General features: G+C 33.7%; 1 protein-coding gene across 6 annotated transcripts in view; it reads right to left on the reverse strand.

Moving 5' to 3' along the window:
• Positions 1-1,470: 1,470 nt before the first annotated feature.
• Spt6 (transcription elongation factor Spt6) overlaps positions 1,471-17,654 on the reverse strand; it is a 63,312-nt gene continuing 47,128 nt past the window's right edge. For 5 of the 6 annotated variants that reach the window (XM_069847752.1, XM_069847747.1, XM_069847749.1 and 2 more), the window contains 5 exons: positions 17,238-17,469; positions 14,977-15,128; positions 13,147-13,349; positions 11,095-11,229; positions 1,471-8,341 (listed from right to left, as the gene is read on the reverse strand). In XM_069847752.1, the coding sequence (XP_069703853.1) occupies positions 8,047-8,341; positions 11,095-11,229; positions 13,147-13,349; positions 14,977-15,128; positions 17,238-17,469 (1,017 nt within the window). In that variant the 3' untranslated portion in view covers positions 1,471-8,046. The remainder of the gene's footprint in view (positions 8,342-11,094; positions 11,230-13,146; positions 13,350-14,976; positions 15,129-17,237; positions 17,470-17,654) is intronic. The other variant, XM_069847751.1, reaches the window with a different exon arrangement.

Consider the following 17,654-nt stretch of genomic DNA (forward strand, 5'->3'; position numbering starts at 1 on the left):
CTCCCCAAGACAGCCAGTGCTCAGGTAGTAACTTGGTCAGGGTTTCAGTTCGATTTGTCAATCTATACGTCTGTTATTAAATAGCGCACAGTTGTAATGCCAATCTCATATTCTGATGTGACACAAGCCACAGTTTCTCCTTTCACAAACTGTTCAATTATTTGCACTCCCCCCCCACCTCCCGATACTTAGCACAAGAATTATTTTCTTTTGACATCTATGGAAGAATTTTGCCTAGAACCCGAAAAATAGGACTGAATGGTGCAAGAGTCTGCAATTGTGTGCATGTTCTTGGGGTCATTTCTTTCAAAGCAGGTAGTGACTATTTTACAAGTTGGGAAAAACACCTCCCACAAGTAATTGTTTCTGTTCTGTTGCTGGTAGAGAAGGCATTCCTATTACATATCGTTTAATGGTAAAGACTTGTAGTAACTTTCTAGAAAAAATGCGTGACAATAGGATAATCTGCCGAACAGTTATAGCATGACGGAAAAAATCGAGATTCTATTGTATATGCTTTCATTATCTTATCTCTGCAGTAGAATGAAATGGTGTAGTCAGCATCACACTACTCTGACCACCTTTTATCCCCAGGGAAGACTCAGTAGCCAATTTGATGCCATTTTGAAAGTTTTGTCAAAGTAAAAAGTCCCACCACCACCACCTGTCCACTGTATCTCAGAACATGAACTGTGCTCATCCTGAAGGTAAAATTACTTAGACTTTTTCTCCTTTTATTTATTATTAAGTTATATTAGTTATAAATTTACTTGTTTTCGGAACTGAAGTTATTTATCTGCATGTTTGAGCACTGGTAATTTGTTGGCATTTTTGTAATTATATTTGAATTTGCATTATTGATCTCTAATTATCAATTTTGACTCTTGAATGTAGTAATATCACAGTCTACTATATACAGTCACGAAGCTCAATACGCAGTAACTATGCATCCATAGACAGTTGCTAACCACTAGGATTGCTAATATCACCTCATTACAGACAATGCGAAATAGTACCGGCACAGTCTATTGTTCCTAGCACTCTCACAACTCAAGCTTCGTGACTGTATATACTAGACTGTGGTGATATGTTAAATATTAAATAATTGTTAAAAAAAATATTGTCAAAGCCAGGAATAATAATAATGATAATAATAATAATAAATAATAATTATAAATAATAATTAATAATAATAATAAATAATAATTATAAATAATTAATAATAATAATAATAATAATAATAATAATAATAATAATAATAATAATAACAACAACAAACTCAGGAAAAACAGATTAATAAACCACAGGATTTAGTTTCCATAAGTACTTACCTCTCAGAAATAAGAATACATATAAACATGGAAGTCTCATATTAAGAGTACGGTAGTTTTTTCTAATGGATTTCTTGTTCAAATCATGTAAATAAAGGATAAATGAAGCATTAGGTGGGAAAGATATTATAAGATAATACCGAGTTGTAATCAATTCTATTTATATGTCTACTTTAATACACTTAGTTTCAATATATTTACACACAAAAACAACCATTTCAATTACTGCAATGTAGTTTTTGAAACAATTCACACACTACTGTTTAGAAAAGCAATAAGTGTGTATTACTCTAACCCCAAATGAGGGATAATGCAAAAGTCTACAAAAAATCTTATTGCTCCAATCCTAATTTAAAAGTTCAGTTCTGACACAACCACTGATAATACATTTTCATATAAAAAAGCAAGTTTATTTTCTACTAACCCTTGTACAGTATATCAAATAAATATAATCTTCAGTATCGATACAATTACATATAAATATTTAAAATTGTGATTCTCAATTAAGAATTTTCTATGAATCCAATTACGAACAACTTGAGATTGAAACACTTACTCTCAATGAAACTTCTGTTTCTGCTGATAATGTGCTGATATTTCAATCTTATAAGCTACAAGAATCAGAACATTATCATAATTTTCGACAGAACAAACATATGTGATTGAAATTCTGTACAGAAACTAGACAATATTTATTTTTAAGTTGTTTTTGTTGCAGTTGTAGCCTTGATGAACAATGACTGTTAGTTAACTATCTACAAAAATACTACTGTCTCTGATTATCCCAGTTTCACTAGTAATAATGACTCGTGTACAATAACATTATTTAGAGTTTAACTGAGTAACAAAATTCTATGCCAAGAAATTATGTGACATCATAAGAGAAATCTTAAAAATTCTACTTAAGAATCACAGTTTTAAGAGTTTTGTAGGGGGAAAAAAATCGAAATTATATTACTGAAAATTGAGCATAAAGAATCGTATCAACTATTAAACATATTACAGTATTCTCTCAGCCACACAAATAATATTATCAAGAATAATATTATGATTTATATAAATCACTTTATCTTAATCCATACTCAACAAAAGAGGAACAGCACATAATGAAGCACAACAACGCTTCTAGTGGAAAGGAATAATGCACAATAATAGTAACCATTTTTAAACATTGAGTTTACAGTCCATATTCAAAAAATCGATCAAATATGTCATGACTGGGCATGCATTTTTAAACACAATGGAGAAAATGAAGTGAAATTATAAATAAAGTCACAGCAAAGAAAGCTTATTAATCACTTTTGAACATAATATAGTAAAAATAAAACGACATCTGGAGCACATATTAAAATAGTGCTCAATGACATCAAATTAGCATAGCAAAAGATCAATAAAATGTTTGACCTTATGAAATACTGGAAACATGGTAGTCACCATGTTGTAAGAAGCTCTCATGTGCGTTCATTATAAAAAGTGGTATCAAATTTGTAAACAGGTTTAATTTAGAATTTGTTGCAAATAGTGTAGGAGATCTTACAAAATGTTAATAACTGTGTCAAGTGACACTCTTGTCTCAACAATGCCATGAAAGGCTTGTGTAAGAAAGCAGAATCGAATACAATTAAATTTCTCACTTTATTATGGAATTTATAATTTTGGGGGGAAAGAAGGGGTATACAATGTCTGTAGCTCACGAGAAAGTAAAGATTCACTTTGGTGGAATGTGAAGAAACTTTTGTTGCTATTCCTGTTGAAAACATTAGATACAATCTTATAGTTACTAGTGAGCTTGAATTTGCATCGTTAAGTGATTTTAAATTGTGCAATATACAGAGAAACATGGGAACATTATTCACAGCAAAAGACAAGAAATTACAGCTAACAAATTCAAAATGTAAGATGAAGAATCGAAGCCCAAATTATTGGCACTTCCTGTGATACACGCCATATAAAAGACAACTGGGAAGAAACCAAACTAAGATATCAAAATATATTTTGTATCTCCAATAAAGACAGGGAAAGTACCAATTAGATCATCCAAAACAATTGTTCGAAAACTACGTAATAAATAGAAAATATATTTATTATAGATGAAAACTGGGAGGACACTAATCTGATATTTCACAATTTATTGCTGGCTGAATGATACAGTGCAAATAGTATGGCCTGATGAAACACTGGAAATTATATCAATGTAGTATTCATAATCGTTATGTTATTATAGTATGTTAATTAATAATTTCACTTGAACAGGTCGTCATGTATTTCCGTAACTTTTATTCCACTTCTCATTCAATTAAATGCATTTTAATTTTATGCTAAGAATAATTCACCAACGAGAAACTGCTATGAAACTGCTTGAAACACACAGTTACAAAAGTATAATAGTATACCAGTATTTATTATGTCTAGCAGTAAGATGTATTCATCCTTAAATATTTCATATGAGCATGAAGCCGAATTCCATCTGGAAACTTACTCGTGAGCAGCAGACAGAGCTTCACAAAATAGAACTTCTATCATTGCTGATATATAACAACTCACAAGAATGGCACTATCTGTCATTAGGTATGAATTCTCATTACACTAACTTTTGAGTCATAATAATGGATGTTAATTTTACCAATTTGCTCCCTGTAACACCCCAATGCATTTATGCAAAGTATTTAATGTCACACTTCACAAAGACTTCAAGAAGCACTAACATTCCACTCAATACATATAAAATTAAATTAGGTATGCAATGCTTTAGTGAATACAATTTCTTAAGCAATGAGGTCAGAAATCTTTATGTATAATCTATAGAGATCAATATCACTTAACAAAAAGAAATTCCAAACTTATGGAAGCTGTTCCATGTAGCTGAAGCTTGGCCATTAATACGAAAATTCGTCCAGCCCAGTCCAATCCAGTACAAGGTTCTAGCTAGTGGCGGCTCATGATAAAATATTGTATGTGTTCACAATTCTGTGTTCCAAACCCGAAGAGAACTTGAAATCATTAGTCAAAATTAATACTCCCTCTGTTCCGAAATATGGTATATAAAGATGTAATTAATTCTGTTCCAAAATATGGTATACATTTGTTAAAGTTCTCAATAATATAATGTAACTTTAATACAACTTCTAGATATTTATTTGTATGATAAATTAACATAAGAAAAATTAGGTACATTTCATTCTGTGTGATGGCAAATTAATAAAAGAAAAAACAAACATTGTTTTGAGAGAGGCAAATTAACATAAAAACTGAATTATAACCCTTTTTTACGACTGTTCAGCCTTAGGTGTTCTATTCAAAACTGATTGGGTTGCTGTTACATTTTCTGCAACAGGAACACCACAGCAGGTGCCCATTTGATTTCTCTTCACAATGAACTACTTAAATATTATAGTTTCATGCACTACGGAAGATTACAAACATTCACAACTGCACTGTCTGATAGTCCCTTCACTACTGAACAGAATACCACACCGCAAAACATTTTGTGCATGCATGCACAATGATCAAACTTATTTTGTTTGTTACTATACCATATTTTGGAATGGAGGGAGTAGCTTTTATATAAATGTCATGATTCTAATGTCTCATTATCGAAAAAAAGACCATGTATAAATTCAAAATATACATATAATAATAATAATAATAATAATAATAATAATAATAATAATAATAATAATAATAATAATGAAACCCCAATTATTTTATTTCAGTTTGCTCACCACGCTTTTCTTTAGGATATATGTCATTATAGCATGGCACATACAGCTAACTAAAGTACTCTGAAGTATAGTAATTCACAAATTACACTCCCATTGCAGCACTGCACTCACACCCTTACAAAATAAAACTCCGACAGTGAGAAATGCTGACACCTATAGGCTAAAATATAGAATTATTTCCTACATCGAGAATGCATCGACACAACTGTCATCTGCAGGAAAGCTTCACTGTTCACTTAACACTTTGTGCTCTTGATGAGTCATAAGCAGCCAGCTACAGACAATTTTGTTGTGCGCATGCATGTCAAGTCGTGTAATCTCTTTGAAAAGAGCACGACTTTCATGTGAACATACGTTGTCACATTTATACAAGAAGTCTATGAAAATTGTGGTAAGTTTAAACTACTCGATTTGAATATTATACATTCCCAGTACGTCAATACGACATTAAATAGTAAAAACAGTCGTGCATTAATGTAAACAAGGTGTTCATGTGCTCTTATTGACGCACCACCACTGGTTCTATCACCAAAGTGTGCAATCAGCCTAACAAACATCTAGTATCAGCATTAGCCTCGGTATTAATAATAGTGTGTTTAGGGTTTAGCATTCAAATGCAATCACAATTCCCAACCAGTTCGTAGGAAATTATGCAAAGGTAAGCTTTTGCTTTTGCTAGAGAGCTGATATGATTTGTCCATGATCAAAATATTTAAACCAAGTACAATTCTGAATTACAGAAGCAATTGCGATTTCTAATGGTTCAACATAAATAATTTTGAATGGGATGAAAAAGAACACTCTATAAATAATATGAAGAGAACTTATTTTTCCAATTCCTCATAAAACAAGAGTATGTGAAAATATATATGGAAAAATTAGAAGTATAAGTGAAAAACGACTTGGGTTTTATAGGGAGTATAATTACACTGTGAAGAACAGTTCGAGGCATGGAATTCTGTTGACTGAAAACAAGAAACAATAAAAAAAAGAACATATTATGACATAACATAATATAATAATAATATAACATGACATAATAATACCAAGAATCAGTTTGTTGAGATAAATTGCAAAACAAAGGGGGGGGGGGGGGAAAGGGAGATCAATAATACGCACAGATGAAACATATAGTAATGTGGGTCCAACCCACTGTCTAACAGTTGGCCAAATGAGAGTAATGATATTTCAATTTATAAAAGTATTTTCATGTTCGTGGAAAGGAAGGGAGGGGATTCTTATAACAAAAATGCATATTTCACATTCAAGCCCAGACGAAAAACCAGTCATTACCACAATGATATGAATTTTAGTAATTATTACAAATGGTTAAGGAAAAATTAATACCAAAATTGGCAGTTAACTCCGCTGTAACTATGGACAATATGTCATACCATAATGTACAGAGAGGTTCTGCAGTAACTTCGAATTCTAACGAAGACATTCAGTGGTTAGCAAACAGAAGAATATCATTTTCAACATCAGCATTTAAGCCTGAGTTTATGACTTAAACATTTCAAAAGTACAAAGTAGATTTTCTTTTTGCTGAACAGGGAATTATTCATTACAACTGCCTACATACCACTCTGATTTAAATGTCATTGAGAAAACATGGCGACTTGCTAAAGGACGAGTCAACAAAAATAATGTTAGTTTCAAGTAGGATGACGCTATCAAATTGGCTGAAGAAAAGTTTAGTATCATGACCACAGGATGTTGATTATTGAGATATTAGCATATCGACAGAATATATGGAACAGAAGTGTGGCCAGATTATATTATCAGACTGAAAATCTTGTCATTAATTTACATTAAAATGCCAGTGAAGGCTGTGAGACAGATGGCAACAGTACATGTGATTCAAAAGAAATATCTGACAATGTGCAACTGATGATGTGATTAAAAGATGAGCGAGCACCAAGAGAGGGCGGGACTGGATTTTCTTACTTTTTCACTTCTGAAGGAAATTAACTCAAAATCCTAATTCCTATACTGTAAAATATTTTACATATCTATATGCACTTGTGCAAGATTTCACTTCACCAGTTATATATAATATATGTATAGGCAGGACCCTTAACTTGTCATTATTTGCCCCATCCCATGTAAAGCAATAAATGGTACTCGTACATTAATCAAAACCAATGTTTTCAATACAGCAGCAGCAAAGCAAGATGACAAACACTTGCCACCACATAGTCTGCACATTTGCAAGCCCAAGCTTCGACTTCCTTGGAACAGCTTCTGCAATACTAGACATCTTAAAATCATCAAGAAATTCTTATGACAAAATATGTAATACCAAGAAATACATTGGTATAGTTTCATAACAGATCTAAACTAGTAAATCCATGGTTTAGTCATCAGTACCAAAAACACATATATCACTGGACTATTGTATAAAACCAAATTATTTACTTTTGTATATTAGATCAAAACAAATAAGAAAACTGGATTATGTAGGATAAAAAAGAAAATGATAAAACAATTTATTTCGTAACTTCAACATCCACTATTGAAGAAATGTTAAATCTTTTCTTTAGTTTCCTACATTCTTACCCAAGTCATTAATTATACTAAAATAGCATTGCATCTGGAATGACTTCAAATATATATTTATATGTATACAGCTAATATGAGTCTTAAGATCACTTTCAGATCTTCTTGAAACAGTACCAACTACAAGATGAAAATTAAGAAATGTGTTTTCAAAATTGTAACTGTGACTGGATTTAACTTCTGATTATGTACAAGAGTGACTAACTAGCAAGAATTTTAATCAGTCACGAACACACACAAACTCACAGGCACACACGCATGAATTCATCCATTCATCCATCAAAGCGCATGCACACACATAATTTAAAGCAGCAAGTTTAACACTGAATCTTCTCTTCTATAGAGATATTAATGCTAAAATAATTTACTTCATATTCCAATAAGTAGAAAACCCACGTGATAAAGAAGAATCCCTGTATAGCATGCAAGTATATTCAATTTTCATCATATAGAGGGGTGGCATCCCCGCTTAGTGAACTTTCCACCATGGAGTGGGGACTCGTGTTGGTGCGTGGTGTGGACCTCATACTCTCCCGACCAGAACCTGAACTACGGGGAGACTTGCCGCTGCTTGACAGACCATATGGCAATCTGCCACTCATAGGCTGGCGATTTCCTATTCCATATGTGCTTAAGCTGCTGCTGCTTCTGGGAGTTCCTCGACCAGATTCATCATACCTTGGTGTCATTTTCCGCAGATCATCAAATCGAGGTGTTGAATTACCACTGCTGAAGAAACAATGTTGCTGTTTAATACGATTTCTGTAATGACTTGTAATTTTATTGCATGTATACTATACACGCACATATACAACTCTCGATTATACAGGGTAATGAAAGGGGCAATAAGAACAGATAATCGAACTCACGGATAATACAAAATACACCCAACAATGGTGCATTAATAAAACATTCCTTCCATACAAGAAGACTTTGTATATCAACAAAAGTGCACAAGTCCGAACTCCCTCCTGTTGGCTGCAGGACAGAGAACCTCTTTATGATGCCTAGTGCGCGATGTTAATTGTCAGTTCCCTGTCTGAAAGCACAACCTGTTGTATATTTTTTTAAGTCTTAATGAGAAATTTGCTGTTTGTCTAAACACGAGAAGGAAATAAGATACATGAAGCACTGGATAATCTTTAAAGGCAGTCAAGAAAGAATGTGATTTGTGGGTAGGGATGAGCACAGACTGTTGGCAATGAGGTGTGATAACATAACAAGAAGGTTGTGTAATTTATCTATGGCTACATCACCATTCACAACACAAACCCAAACACGGAGATGATACAGTGATCAGTCAATCAGTTTCTGTATGCTCCAATTAATACATATAATACAATGCTGTGTTAAAATTGAGCCCAGCTGCCGATAATTCAGGGCTCTAACATCATAAGGGGAAACTCTTTAGTAATAGTGTGTTACCTCACATGGATGCTTCATAATGTAAGTACATTCTTGTAAAAATTCCGCATGCATTGAAGGAATTGTTAGACTGCTAGTTCAAAATAATTAAGTGTATCTGTGTATTCTGCCATTTCACATCATCTGTCATTGCTCCACACGTGTCGATGCATGCCTCATTTTCGAGCACAAACATAGAACCAATTAGCAGTCAGGGCACAGAAAGATTTTGCAGTGTGTTTATTGACATGCGGAGTCTTCTTGTATGGAATGAAGATTTAGAATCATACATTTAAAAAGAAACCTACATGATTTTAATAGGTTAACTCGAAAGAACAGAGTCACTTTTTTTTTATTCATTCTCTTTTTTGTATATATTGTTAAGTCATAGCATAGACATCACTCTAATATAGCAGCTATCAGAAAATCTAGGAGAGTGTCAGTAGAATTTCAACAGCTTTCACCATAAATGAGTACTATACCAACCAATTCGTTTTGGAAAAAACTTCAATACAGAAATTGTGATATGTATTGGTTTCTTTAAACTGATGTGCGCTGATCAAGTAAATGGAATAGCTGATTGAAATCAGCTATCTTTAAGATATTTGTCTCATTATGACATACATTCGGCAGGAGGTGGAGTTGAGTCTGGCTTATATATGACAGCAGTAAGAAGCAAAACAGAATATACAATTTATATTAACAACACATACAAACAAGTATGCAACCTGAACTGAAAATATGGATGTTTTAAAAAAGTCAATATTCAGTAAAACTGGATAAGTAAAAAACTGTACCGACATTTTTGGTACCGAGAACATTCATTGGCACTCAATACTCTTAAACCCTATATATATATATATATATATATATATATATATATATATATATATATATTTTTTTTTTTCTCTCTTATACGAAGTCTAAGGAAATATTGTGACGCAAACATCAATTCAGAAAACTTCATGGAAATATAAGTTTTCGGCATCTTTGACATAAAGAAGAAAGTGGTTTTTGGCATGCTATGTCTGTGTACAGAAACTTCCCCGGAACAATTCGATGAATTTTATTCACATTCATTATCTGCAATTCAATTTTTAAGTGAATAATGCACATAAAATCTAATATTTTTACTAATAAATTCATGAATTATTTCACAAAAATAGCACAAAATATTGATCTATTCAAAACTGGTCCTAACAATTTTTTTCTAGATTTGATTTACATAAAATTAAGTGACAAATGAAATGGTACACAGAAAAACTCCTTTTTTACGAATCTCCAAAGGTCTAATTATGTGTATTTTTTCCTTAAATGCAGTTTTCACTTAAGCAGGAAGGACCGAAAACTGAAACTAAAACACCCGTAAACCATTTAACTACATTATAATATTTGCATATTTTTAATACCCATTAAATTTATTATTAGCAAATACACATTAAAAATGAACTTTCCAAACACACAATATGGTATTTTATGTACTTTAAAATCGATTGACCATGAATGTTTAGAATAGGTTGAGAAACTGAACAAAAATGTTTGGAACAGAATCCGAATTTCGTTAAAATGGGCTGTGTATTAGCAAATACAGTCAAATCTTTTCCTTAAATGTGGAAATCAATTACATTGTTTTTGTAGTAGTTTTACCAGGACTTTTGAAATAATTTATTTGAAGTTGGAATTACTTAAAAAACGGGAAGTTCAAATGAAGTTTTACTGTATACATATTGTTGTTGTTTAGTCAGCTGTCCGAAGACAGGTTTGAACCCCACAAGTGATACCAACATGGCACCACTTATGACGCAACTAGGCCAGGAGAGATAATGGAGTAGGGTGGCCAGTTCCTTTCCCCCCTCCATTGCATACATCGCCGACTAGCTACATATTACACATATACATATATGTGTAATATATATATATATATATATATATATATATATATATATGTATATTATTTGAAGTACAAATATTTTTCTCAAATTACTCATTTGATTACAATAGTAGTAAAACATTGCTTTGACGTATAAGAAAGCATTTTAGATATTGACAAGTCTTGCAAGAACAAACTTTTATAGTACCTGTGCTGTCTTGGAGTGCTTCTCCCATCCTGTCGTGGTGTATTCATCCCAGAATCCCTGTTCTTCAACTTAGCCCAGGCTTCAGCTGCCTTGCGCCAGTCTGTAGGTTCGTTGATAGTGCTTGGTTGCGCAGGTCTACAAAAAGCAGTAACAAGCACTGTCAGTTCAATTCATATGGGAATGATGCACATGAAATCTAATATCTGTTTGGTTGTATGGATACTCATAACTTCCTGAAATCTGATAGTCCAACGGAATGAAGAATTATATTTCTGATATGAGGTAAATGGAAGGTGGACTTCATTACCTTCTATAACAACTAGCAAAGTTGAATTTTTTTATGAGAAGCTATTGGGAAATTGTGTATAAGTTCCTCATTCAGGTACATGGTTCTTTTATATCACTACTTCATTTTCCCAGCATCCCTATAAAGGGTATTAGAAACTCATAATTAGAGAACGGATTTCTAGTTCCGTACCTGTTTGCTACATGTAGATGTATGTTATTCAGATATCTCTACATTTCATATACACAATATCCCCTTATTAAAATTCTATAAGACCAAAATGCCATGCACACTGAAGAATTTATTGTTTTTCGTCATATTTAGACTGAAGTTGATATTTCCATGAATAGAAGGTATAAAACATTATCTCGCCCCCTTAATGGTCAAGAAAAGTTGTGGCATTTCATGCTGTAGATGTGTAACTGCAATTACAATCTTTGTAAATGTACATTGCCTTTGGCATCTTTTGGTTATCATTAGAGCAAAAGATTGAGGAGTTCAAACCAGACGAGGGTACTAGATTTTCAAGAAATAATAAAAACTATCAGCATGATTTTCTCCAAAAGGAAAGTAAAGCCAGAGGGCCTACGGTACATTGAAGAGCCCTGCCAGTAACTGAGAAGGATTCATGAAAAACTGTTTGCAAGTTGTTCTCTTTGTGGACAGATCTCTGTAGACAAATGTGTCTGTAGAATGTCTTGTGAGATTGTGGTTAGATGTATCTGCAAGATGTCTCGTAAAATTGCAGAAAGATGTGTCTGTAGGATGTCTCGTGGCATTGTAGAGACAGATCAAGCAGGAAACGAAGTAGAAAATACAAGAAAGGACACTATAACTTAAAAAGGCTACAGTATTGGATAATTTATGTGCAGACAAAAAAAAAAAATCAACAAACAATTTTACTGTCTGTCTGACTGGTTATGTCGCATCTTGGTTTCCCCCATCTGTTTCTGCTGGCCCCTCAGTAATGGCTACCAGCTGGGGTGTTAGGCTCTTTCCTGAAAATATTTGCTGTATGGAATTGTAAGTCTCCGTAATATTATATAACTGTTTAATAGTACATTATGCAACGAGCCTATAATGATAGTAATTAAGATGCGAGGATGTTTATGAAACGAGCACGAGTTTCATAATTTTCATACGAGCGTCTTAATTACCATTATAGGCAAGTTTCATACGACTTTTTGTGCTCGACCATATTTCTAACTTGAAATTATTCATAAGTATTCATTTTATTCTTATGTGACTGGGGAGCAAACTGACCTTGTGCAATCTTGTAAATTGTGAGATGTGCACAGGCGTGAAAGTATTGATTTTTTCCGGGCAACGAATGTCGACGACCTTGATATAACCTAGAGAGTAAACTTGATATAACCTTAAAATTGAATTCGACATTGAAAAACGAAATGACAAATTGAATTTATTTGAATATTATTTACAATTAACGCTAATTATTATAGTAACAGAACATAGCCTTCTGCGACAGTATTGGATTTCCAGCCTGCGTGACATTTTGCTAGTTGTCTTTCGATTGCATATCCAGAATAATCGAAAACCTGAACTTTAATGAATAGGTGTACTTTAATGACATGCATTAAAGGACTGCTACCAGGTGTATAATTACTACATTTCGGCATGGTCGAGCATAAAATAATTTAAAGAAAAGGTCCCCATTAAGTAAATAAATGTCAGGTGATTTTCCCCGTTTCAACGACCCTGTGACATAACCACTTGAACAGACAGTAGCTACAGTATAGGATACAAACCTTGAATGGGGAGTGTGAGGTGTGTGCACTATCCTGTGGGTGGGCGTTCTGTGTGCTGGTGTTACAGACCCAGGATGCAAGAATGGCTGGTTGTGATGTGGTGGATGGTGTGAAGGAGTTTGCTGGCCATAACGTGGAGTCTGCGTAGCATGAGGTGTGTGGTAAGGAGTCATGAATGGCGTCTGTCCTGAGGGCGTATAAGGCTGTAAGAAAACAGTAATATTAATACCAGCACCCGACAACACAAAATTTTATACATAATTAATCTAATTACATTACTATTAGAGTAGACCTGTGAATGATGGAGTGGTCTGAATGATAATCTATGGTTGGATCATCCACATACTGCAATGACAGAAAAGGAGGCAAGAGTGAATCACCTGATTCTTCATGACCAACATATCATAACTAAGGCATTCTGTATAACTGTGGCAATAGACGCCAATGTTCTGGAAACAATTGCAGAGAACATTGGTTTCAGGAAACTGTATGTCAGATGGATTTCAAGCATGTTTAAGGAGTAAACTGGAGACAGTTTGTGACAACATTTTGGAGCTGTATGACTTCTTGGGCGATTTCTTGAATATCATTACTGGAGACGAGATCTGGATTCATCACTATAAACATGAGAATAAATTACAGTCATTGAGGTAGCAACCAAAGGCACCCACATCAATTGCTACCACTGAGATTTTTATTTTTTAAGCATCTTTTTTATTTTTCTCCATGTATTCGATACCTGTTTTCTCAAGCCCTTGGTAAACAATTTAATAAAAGTGAGTGCTTTAAACTATGAATGCATGCACAGGGTAATTTAGATTACAGAACTAGCTATTTTACATGTTCAATTTTCTCTCTCTTTGTTCATCCGTTTCCTCTAATTTTCTAACCATTTTGCTACCACTGAGATCGGATCCTGCAGACGCCCTTGGTAGCAACACAAAGGTTCACCCACAAAAATGAAATTCAAGATGGAACAATATGTAAGAAAAATCATGAGCACGGTTTTTCGGGATCAAATGGTGTATTTCTTGTATATTTTCTGGAAGAGGTCTATACATCGAAGTCGCCAAACAGGCTGAGATGCAGTCATGAATTACAAGACCTCATACTGCCATATCTACGAGAGTAAAGTCCACACCTGTAGAGTAACGGTTAGCGCATCTGGCCACGAAATCGGGTGGCCTGGGTTCGATTCCCTGTGGGGGCAAGTTACCTGGTTGAGGTTTTTTCCGGGGTTTTCCCTCAACCCAATATGAGCAAATGCTGGGTAACTTTCGGTGTTGGACCCGACTCATTTCATCGGCATTATCACCTTCATCTCATTCAGATGCTAAATAACCTAAGATGTCGATAAAGTGTCATAAAATAACCAACTAAAATTAAAAAAAAAAAAAAAAAGAGAGAGAGAGAGTAAAGTGCAAAATTCAGATAAACAATCTTACCACAACCATTGTATAGCCCTGATCTTGTTCCACTGGAATTTCATATGTTTGATCCAATGGAATATGATTCAAAGAAAGAAGTTCCCCAGAACTGTTGTTGTTAAGAAGTACCTACATCATATTGAAAGTGACTCTTACAGGGCAGGAACACAAAGACTTGCTGAGTACTGGAGAAAGTGCATAAAATCTAAAGATGATTTTGTGACAAAATAGGAAGAAAATAAAGGTATGCAATATGACACATGTAAATTTCATTTTTCTTACTGTAGCAGTATTCGACAAAAGAATCTAGAAGCATTACTTTTCCAGTTCCCTGAAAATGTTAAAATATTTTCAATGATAGTAAAATTGTTATTATTTTATTTTGCAGATTTGCAATGCTTACCGTATTGGGATAAGTATGCATGTTTGCACCATAACCTCCACCTCCAGGTGTGTGAGGATAATGAGGAGTCTGGCTTGCCACTTGTGACAAGCTGTGAAGCATGTGATTTGGCAAGTTCTGAGCAACACGCTGAATTGCTTCGGGATTCATTCCTGAAACACACATTATAATCAACTTTACCATATTAATAAATTAACAAGAATTATAAACCACAACTTACAGTGGGAAAAGAAATGTTTGCATATATTACATACGCAGCAACAATGGCATTCAAAAGATACTTCTTTGCATTAAGCATTTTACATAATAATTTGATTACGGTCTGATTAAAGTAACATTGTGACTGACATTTCAGCTAGGATGGGTTACAGCATTATTCTTACTTATCTTGCAGACCACATGCATACCAGTATTCAAATAACTCACAAGAGTTGTTTCACTGTGTGGAAAACTATAATACTTAATTTTGTTTTAATGGCTATTTATATAAATCGACTTCACTATTTTTAGCACCTAACTAAAAAATTCAGTACTGCATTATGTAATATATTGAGTTAGTTGCTAATGCTCTGGCATATTGGATCTCCTCCATTTGCCTTCTGGCATCCCAGTAATATTTAACAAGTTGCTCTTCAGAAGTGCAGTTTACTTTGTCTATGGCCTTGCATTGTAATAAATGTTCTCCATTCATGATGGAATTGGAGTTCAGTGTAGTGAGGGGTAAATGCTGAGACAATGCAGGTGCACCACCAGACAATCATGTCCATATTATGTAATATAATACCCTGAAAAATTTGTACTCTAAATTCTACCTACATCTATGAAAAATAAATACTGCTCTTGAAGTAAAAAATGCACCTATCACAGTTAATCATAAATGGTTGCTGATTTATAATCAGTTAACATCAATCAGATGTAAGCAAGTAAACAGTTCTATAAAAATAAGTTAAACTTTTTCAGCTTTAAATAACTTTCACAAAAAATAAATAAATAAAAATTCTGTATTGACTGTGGTTTGATCCTACCACTGCAAGGCATTAGTGACAAGTGATCAAATTAAGCACCTTCTGTATAAATAGAAGATATGTAGATACACTCAGAGAAAAGCAACATACATATAACTGGAAACTAGGGTAATCATACATACCATATGTGAATTCATGTACACAGAGTCCACTTTTTAAAAATAACGACAAAAATATGCAAATCAAAGAAAAAACAACTACAAATAATATAACTGGTCTACGCAAATTTTTACAACATGTACTTGAAACTGGCAAGTAAATATGCGAAATTCATTGTCATTTATCGACAACCCTACATGAAATCATCACATGTTTCAACTGAGGAGGAAATGATGTAACATTAATTGGCAGTTCTTTACAATATTTTATGTAAACTCGTTGCCATTTTTGTTGAGTGCTGTAGTAATTCAAGTTAGATAACATGTTTCACAAGCAGTTTGGAAATTCATTACAATGATAATTGATAGAGTCTGGTAGTTGAACCAGTTGGCTTGGAGGAAGAAACCAAGGAGATACCACGTGGAATAGTTTTAGCAATCATAAGTAGTGTTTTTATTGATATTAAAGACAGCAGGAATTTTGTATAGAAAATATTACAAAAACACAGATGAACAATGTGAGACTAATGACATACCTAAGTGAAGACAAGGATGATGTAAGATGTGAAGCAACAGAGGGCCACATACGTTATCAAAACAAGGCAACATGTGCAATTGCTGTAATAGCGATACGAGCCTCATAGGACAAGGCGGGTGGTTGCCTTGGCAGTAGAGGAGAGGTTTCTCTCTTCCACAAGAACTTCTATCACAAGCTTAATGTAACATACAGTGTGTATAAATTGTGTGCTATGGTAAATCAATTTATGGCAGAAATAATCTTACACTGTTTACTCATAAACATAAAATACAAACAAAATCCGTAAATTAGTTCAGAAGTCAAGTCTGTCTACAAACACACTTATACAAACAGACAGTTAAATGATAAGCCAATCACAATAACCAATACTGACAACATGTACTGGTACTTTCGTAAAAATTTCGAAACTGAATTTTACAGCAACACAATACTTCATTTATACTTCGTATAATGGAAAAGTGAAGTGAGAGAGTATTACAATAAAGGAAAAATAGCAGACAAAGCACACATCTACACCTCAACCAATACTAAATTCAAATGCATTTTTCGTAAGCAGTAGTCAGACTTTCCTTTTCCTGCATGACCAACCAATAAAATTACCTGCAAGATTTGGTGTTCCATGATACGGTGTTCTGTTGGTTGCAGCTCCTCTTGGAGTACTAGGAGTGCCTGGAATCGGATCACGAAAATGATCCTTGAACCATCGGAAGAGTGAACCAACAGAATCGAACATCTGTTGCCGGAAACGGAAGCCTTCTGGTGTTACAGTAATGTATTCATGACGACACCTTGTTCGTGGGAGATAGGATAGCATGAATTTTCCAGGAAAGCTCTGCAAAACATTATGTAAAAAATAAATCGACCATGTCATGACTTCATTCAGAACTTGGAATGTATAAATAAGCATGCTGTGTTTGTTTACTTCAAGCATCTTCATAAAATTGTACTATCAAACTGTCATATTTTAAAATTTAGATTTCATTGATGAAATGTTTACTTCAAATGTAATTAAAATAA

This window comes from Periplaneta americana, chromosome 15, assembly GCF_040183065.1.
Source record: "Periplaneta americana isolate PAMFEO1 chromosome 15, P.americana_PAMFEO1_priV1, whole genome shotgun sequence".
NCBI lineage: Eukaryota > Metazoa > Arthropoda > Insecta > Blattodea > Blattidae > Periplaneta > Periplaneta americana.